Source organism: Limulus polyphemus, unplaced genomic scaffold (assembly GCF_000517525.1).
Source record: "Limulus polyphemus unplaced genomic scaffold, Limulus_polyphemus-2.1.2 Scaffold78126, whole genome shotgun sequence".
Lineage (NCBI taxonomy): Eukaryota > Metazoa > Arthropoda > Merostomata > Xiphosura > Limulidae > Limulus > Limulus polyphemus.
The window spans coordinates 1,761-9,060 of record NW_013743722.1 but is presented as its reverse complement, the minus strand read 5'-3'; the positions used below and the strand labels follow the sequence as shown (position 1 = coordinate 9,060).

Here is a 7,300-nt window from a genome sequence, read left to right as displayed (position 1 = left end):
GTTGATATTTACGTTACCCTTTCCATCCGACTGGCACCATATCTGAACAACCTCTGTTGATATTTACGTTACCCTTTCCATCCGACTGGCACCATATCTGAACAACCTCTGTTGATATTTACGTTACCCTTTCCATCCGACTGGCACCATATCTGAACAACCTCTGTTGATATTTACGTTACCCTTTCCATCCGACTGGCACCATATCTAAACAACCTCTGTTGATATTTACGTTACCCTTTCCATCCGACTGGCACCATATCTGAACAACCTCTGTTGATATTTACGTTACCCTTTCCATCCGAATGGCACCATATCTGAACAACCTCTGTTGATATTTACGTTACCCTTTCCATCCGACTGGCACCATATCTGAACAACCTCTTTTAATTAACCAAATAAATTCAGGTTTACTCAACACTTTTTTGAAAATCTCAATAAACTCGCATATCATTCCCTGACCTTTTACTAACGTCAAAGGAAAACCAGAACACGAAAAAAGAACCTTTATTGACTTCGATACGTTTATTTGTCATATACTGTTTGTATAGTCACATCACCATTTCACAATATGTTCTTGTCTGCTGCTCACAAATCAGACACGATGGTGCCAGAGAAACGAACTGACTTCCTACTTCTGTTGTCTGACCTTTATCCAGACAAATTACACGTGACAAAGCACTCGTTACCAAAAGCGGCAAATTGTTTTCTCGCTCAGTAGAGAGGGAAACTTCTCGGAAAACCAAAAAAAAACAACAACGTGAGATTGAGATCAACAGGTGTGTGAACAATGTGGATGCCTGTGGTACACGCTAAGTGCATGTGGGGTGAGAGGGCAACATTCAAAGACGATATTTTCATGTGTTTTTGTTGTTGTTTTATTACGAATAGCGATGATCATTACAGAATCTTCTCAACCTAACTGCTAACTGTTAGAATAATCTATCGACATGAATGAAAAAAGAACCGGTGTTAGATTAAAAAAAATTACCAATGAACGACTTTAAAAACAAAATATCAGTAGAAATCATACAGTTCCGTTATATGAAACGCGATAGTCACTTGACTTGGATTTCTTGTTTGTTTGTGGTTAAGCACAAGGCTACAAAATGAACTCTTTGTCCCCCAGCTAGCGCAATAAGCACTCAGACTTACTGCGCAGCTAGTTGGGGAGTGGAGGGGGGATATATGACTTGGAAACAATTTTCATAGCTTCACTATATGTTATGGTGATGTCCCCCAGCTAGCGCAATAAGCACTCAGACTTACTGCGCAGCTAGTTGGGGAGTGGAGAGGGGATATATGACTTGGAAACAATTTTCATAGCTTCATTATATGTTATGGTGATCGTGGGTAACAAAATATATTATCGGGTATTCACCATGTGTTCTTCACGAACATGAAATATAACAACTAAATCAACAATGAAACCACTCCGCACTGCAGAATATCCACAGTAGAATATAAAGGTAGCACAGCAGAATATAAAGGTAGAACAGCAGAATATGTAGGTAGAACAGCAGAATATGTAGGTAGAACAGCAGAATACCAAGGTAACATAGTAGAATATAAAGGTATAACAGCAGAATACCAAGGTAACAAAGCAGAATATAAAGGTATAACAGCAGAATACAAAGGTAACACAGTAGAATATAAAGGTATCCAATCTCACCATTGTGCACGCTAAATACACGATCATCTATAGCCAATCTCACCATTGTACATTTAAAACCAATGACAATCAATAGCCAATCTCACCATTGTACATTTAAAACCAATGACAATCAATAGCCAATCTCACCATTGTACATTTTAAACCAATGACAATCAATATCCAATCTCACCACTGTACATAGTAAACACACGACTATCTGTAGTCAACCTCACCGAGGTCAACTGTACATAGTAAACACACGACTATCTGTAGTCAACCTCACCAAAGTCAACTGTACATAGTAAACACACGACTATCTGTAGTCAGCCTCACCAAAGTCAACTGTACATAGTAAACACACGACTATCTGTAGTCAGCCTCACCAAAGTCAACTGTACAACAGTTCTATTGTCTTAACTGAAATCTCATTGAAGCCGTTGGTAGGAACTTACTAATAAAATACCAACGCCATTGTCACTCATTAAATAATAGTAGTATTATTAGTAACCAACAATATTCTTACTAGTGAAATAATATTTATATTCTTAGTAATCACATTTAATTTAGTTTCTTTGTTAATTATTAAGCACAAACCTGCACAATGGTCTATCTGTGCTGTATCCCCCACAGGGATCGAACCACGTTTAGTTTTCTTTCTGATCTCTGGCAAATTTTCCAGTTTTCTTTGGTATTTTTTAAATAGTTGAGTAAGTAGAGCAGTTTATCATGGAGTGTTGTTTACATATCAAAAATGTAGGTCTTGGAGTGTTGTTTACATATCAAAAGTGTCTGTCACGGTGTTGTTTACGTATCAAAAGTGTTTGTCATGGAGTGTTATTTACATATCAGAAATGTTTATCATGGAGTGTTGTTTACATATCAAAAATGTTTGTCACGGAGTGTTATTTATATATCCAAAATGTTTATCAAGGAGTGTTGTTTACATATCAAAAATGTTTGTCAGGTAGTATTATTTACATATCACAGGTGTTTGATATGTAAATAACACTCCATGACAAAAATGTTTGTCATGGAGTGTTATTTACATATCAAAAATGTTTGTCACGGAAGTATTATTTACATATCAAAAGTGTTTGTCATGGAATGTTATTTATATATCAAAAATGTTTGTCATGGAGTGTTATTTACATATGAAAAATGTTTGTCATGGAAGTGTTATTTACATATCAGAAATGTTTTTATATTTTCCGTGTTATCTGTATATCTCTCGGCAACTCTATCAAGAAACCTTCTATTCCAATCCCATCGTACGTTGGGCGTATTAAGGCCCTTTTTTATGAGTAGTATTATTAAATTATTTATTTATCTTTGGTAAAAATAGAGAGACACGAATGTAATAGACGTAAAAAATACTAAGCTCTCGTCTCCCCTTTTTCTAGCTTGTTGTTGGCAATTGAAATACATTAATAATGAAATAAAATTATTCCAAATTTTAGTCTTTCGAAAGCAGCCTGGCATGGCCTGCTGCGGGCGTTATAATGTGACGATCAATCCTATCATTCGTTGGTACAGAAATAGCCTAAGAGTTAGCCGTGGGTGTGATGTTAATTATCTGCCTTCTCTCTAGTCTGTCACTTCAAAATTAGGGACGGTCAGTGCGGATAACCCTCGAGTAGCTGTTCGCGAAACTCGACAAACAAACAAAAACTGATAGGGACGGTCAGCGCGGATAACCCTCGAGTAGCTGTTCGCGAAACTCAACAAACAAACAAAAACTGATATGAATTATTTCCAAAGCATCCAAGAACATACTTTTCCTTCCGTTTGTGCTCTCAGTATATCCCCCGTAGATTTTCTAGAGATACACTCTACCAACTGGAAAGTACTCTCAGTTGGACAATTCAAACGAAGCGCCACCTCACGGGCGTATTGGAGAGGTTCACGCTCTAAAGCCCAGGGACATAGAGCTGATCCACTTTCTGCTATAGCTCGATGAAATAACCCTGTTGAAAATATATTCTTTCTAGTTATGGAATGATAAATATATTTATCTCATCAGTATTAAATAATGTCGATAGTAAATATATCGTCACAAGGACAGTTTATCTTTAAAATATGAAAACAACATACCTTAGAAATGTTTAATAAAAACAACATACCTTAGAAATGTTTAACAAAAACAACATACCTTAGAAATATTTAACAAAAACAACACACCTTAGAAATGTGTAACAAAAACAACATACCTTATAAGTGTTTAACAAAAACAACATACCTTAGAAATATTTAATGAAAACAACAGAAATGTTTGATAAAAACAACATACCTTAGAAATGTTTAATGAAAACAACAGAAATGTTTAATAAAAACAACATACCTTAGAAATGTTTAATAAAAACAACATACCTTAGAAATGTTTAATAAAAACAACATACCTTAGAAATGTTTAATAAAAACAACATACCTTAGAAATGTTTAATAAAAACAACATACCTTAGAAATGTTTAATGAAAACAACATACCATAGAAATAGTTTCTATGGTAACTTGTTTTCATTAAACACTTCTTAGGTAACCTGTTTTTATTAAAATAATTCTAAGATAACTTGTTTTCATTAAACACTTCTAAGGTATGTTGTTTTTATTAAACATTTCTGTTGTTTTTGTTAAACATTTCTAAGGTATGTTGTTTTCGTTAAAGTTTAATAAATGTAACTTGGTTTAGAAATATTTAATAAAAACAAGTTAACTTAGAAATATTTAATAAAACAAGTTAACTTAGAAATATTTAATGAAAACAACATACCTTAGAAATGTTTAATAAAACAATCTACTTTAGAATTGTTTAATAAATGTAACTTAGTTTAGAAATATTCAATAAAAACAAGTTAACTTAGAAATTTTTAATAAAAACAAGTTAACTTAGAAATTTTTAATAAAAACAAGTTAACTTAGAAATGTTTAATAAATGTAATTTACTTAAGAAATGTTTTATCAAATTAGAAATATTAAATAAAACACACCCACCTTAACATTGTTTAATAAAACTAATTTACCATGCGGATGTTTACTATTTTCGTGTACAACATGCTACGAGAAAAATACATTTACATAAGTCTGTCCTTTGGTCTATTATACTTCTTCGAATTTCATTGATTTGTTTATGACATATTTGTTCCCAATCATAAGAAATCTTGGGGTACATAACGCAATAAATAGAGCTTGGTGATAGACAATCCAGAATATTTATAAACTCCAGTAGGGGGGGTTCTTTTAATTATAGTGTACAAACGACTGTTAGTAGCCGATATAAAGAAAGATAAATTGGAGAGCGGCGAATTCCAGCAGGTTGAGGATTTCTTTTGCCCTTTAAGTTTGTCTTAACTCACGGTTTGCGTTGAGTAATGCTAATTCCTAGAACTTAGAGAGGTGAGGCAAAACAAAGAACAACTTAGAGCGTAAGAATTTAACTTCCCACACCTGATCCTGTTAATGAAGAAACCTCGACAACCTTTAAAAGATGGGAATAAGGTGCAAAGTGATAATTTGTATCGTTTAACTACGAAGCTGAACAGTGGGATATACAGTACAGGTATCGAAGCCCAAATTCTAATTTCCTTGTAGTTTAACGGTGAGCCATATGAAGTGTAGAGTGATAGAGAAACCCTTTCAAAGATATATGGAAGTATTAAAAACCGTGTAAATACCCTATACAACTACCACATGGTACAAAACTGTTTTTTTCTTTTTTAAATACATTATCAGATTTGTTTTTCACAGTTGCCACAGGATCTAAGTTATAAACATTGAGATTGGGAAAAGGCTTGGATCTGGAAAATAACTTTAATGTGCAGGATGAACATAAAGTCTTCTGGTCACTTTGTAATTTGAAGTTTGGGAAACAGTAAAACGAATTAAAGTGAAAAATTGGGAAGCATTATTACCTATATATTGAAGACAAGATGAGAAAATAAATAAAAATATTACAAACCAAGCGCGTAACTGTATCATTAGTTGGAAACTTAATCAAATTAAAATAAAGGCTGGAGCAGGCTGACGTCATTTGGATCTCAGCTACAGTGACTGTAAGTGTGACCTACCCCCCCCCCCCCCCCTCTACCTTAGAGGAGGTAGATTGTTGGTCATGAGGTCATCTCTAGTTTCAAGTTTACTGGGATGCTGTTCAATCCTTTAACCATGCCATGCTGAAAGAAGCAATCCGACGTGAAGTCATTTGGATTCCTCAGGAGGTGTAGCTACTTGCTTGTTTTCAACATTATTCCACGACTGGATGCCGTAGTTGTGAAGAGGATACATTGAACAGGCAGTTGTTTTCAACATTATTCCACGACTGGATGCCGTAGTTGTGAAGAGGATACATTGAACAGGCAGTTGTTTTCAACATTATTCCACGAATGAATACTGTAATTGTGAACAGGTATTGTAAACATGTGTTTGTTTGTTTGAAGTAGTTAAGCAGAAAGACCTGGTTTCTAGCGTTGTAAGTCCGCAGACATACCGCTGTGCCACTGGGGTGGGGGTGAGTTAGTTCACATGACTACTGTTGAAATAAGTTACATTTTGGATTTGAATAAGTAACGCTTTAATGATTTCGTAGCGAATGAGTGAATTGTAACCACAGAAACAGGATATTTCACTCTTGATAAATATTTCACCAAATTCAATATCTTCTTCAGATCAGCTGGGAAAATATTTCTTCGAAATAATACAGCTTATTCATTGTTTTTATGTTAGTAGATGAGGATTTAACTTTTATACAACACATCAACAGTAAACTACTCTAAGCTAGCGTGAATCATTAAGACTAATAGACTTACTTTGGCTAACTGGAGATATAATATGGTATAATACATGCTTACTTTGGCTAATTGGAGATATAATATGGTATATAATAGAGGAAGCAGGCCTACTTTGGCTAACTGGAGATATGATATGGTATATTACAAACTTACTTTGGCTAACTGGAGATATAATTTGGTATATGTCAGACTTACTTTGGCTAACTGGAGATATAATATGGTATATGACAGAGGCAGCACCAGCTCCTTGTCCAAAGAGTGTTACTGAAGTAGGATCGCCTCCAAAATTCCCAATGTTTTCTTGAACCCATTGAAGAGCCAGTCGTTGATCTAGGAGTCCCCAGTTCCCGGATGAAGCCTCATCACCTGTACTAAGAAAACCTAGAAAAAGTATATAAAAACATAGTTAAACAAGAGGGGTTGAATTGGTTAAAAATCTCAAAGTGAATTAAATTACTAGAAGTACTGTTTTAGCGCTTGGATATAGATAACTTCAATGTTCATAAGATCTGTGCAACTTGTTTCTTGACATTTTTATAGATATAGATAACTTCAATGTTCATATGATCTGTGCAACTTGTTTCTTGAAATTTTTATGAATATAGATAACTTCAATGTTCATAAGAGCTGTGCAATTTGTTTCTTGAAATTGTTTTGGATATAGATAACTTCAATGTTCATAAGAGCTGTGCAAGTTGTTTCTTGAAATTTTTATGGATATAGATAACTTCAATGTTTATAAGAGCTGTGCAACTTGTTTCTTCAAATTGTTTTGGATATAGATAACTTCAATGTTCATAAGATCTGTGCAACTTGTTTCTTGACATTTTTATAGATATAGGTAATATCAATGTTCATATGAGCTG

The 7,300-nt window shown here is 34.2% G+C and overlaps 1 protein-coding gene across 1 annotated transcript; it reads right to left on the bottom strand.

Annotated features, from left to right (window-relative positions):
• Positions 1 to 3,427: 3,427 nt before the first annotated feature.
• LOC106477756 (cholinesterase 2-like) lies at positions 3,428 to 6,815 on the bottom strand (the record flags this gene model as incomplete). The annotated part of the gene is made up of 2 exons (XM_013938286.1): positions 3,428 to 3,618; positions 6,630 to 6,815. Coding segments are annotated over 2 exons (377 nt in total), but the record flags the coding sequence as incomplete, so codon positions are not given.
• Positions 6,816 to 7,300: the final 485 nt, after the last annotated feature.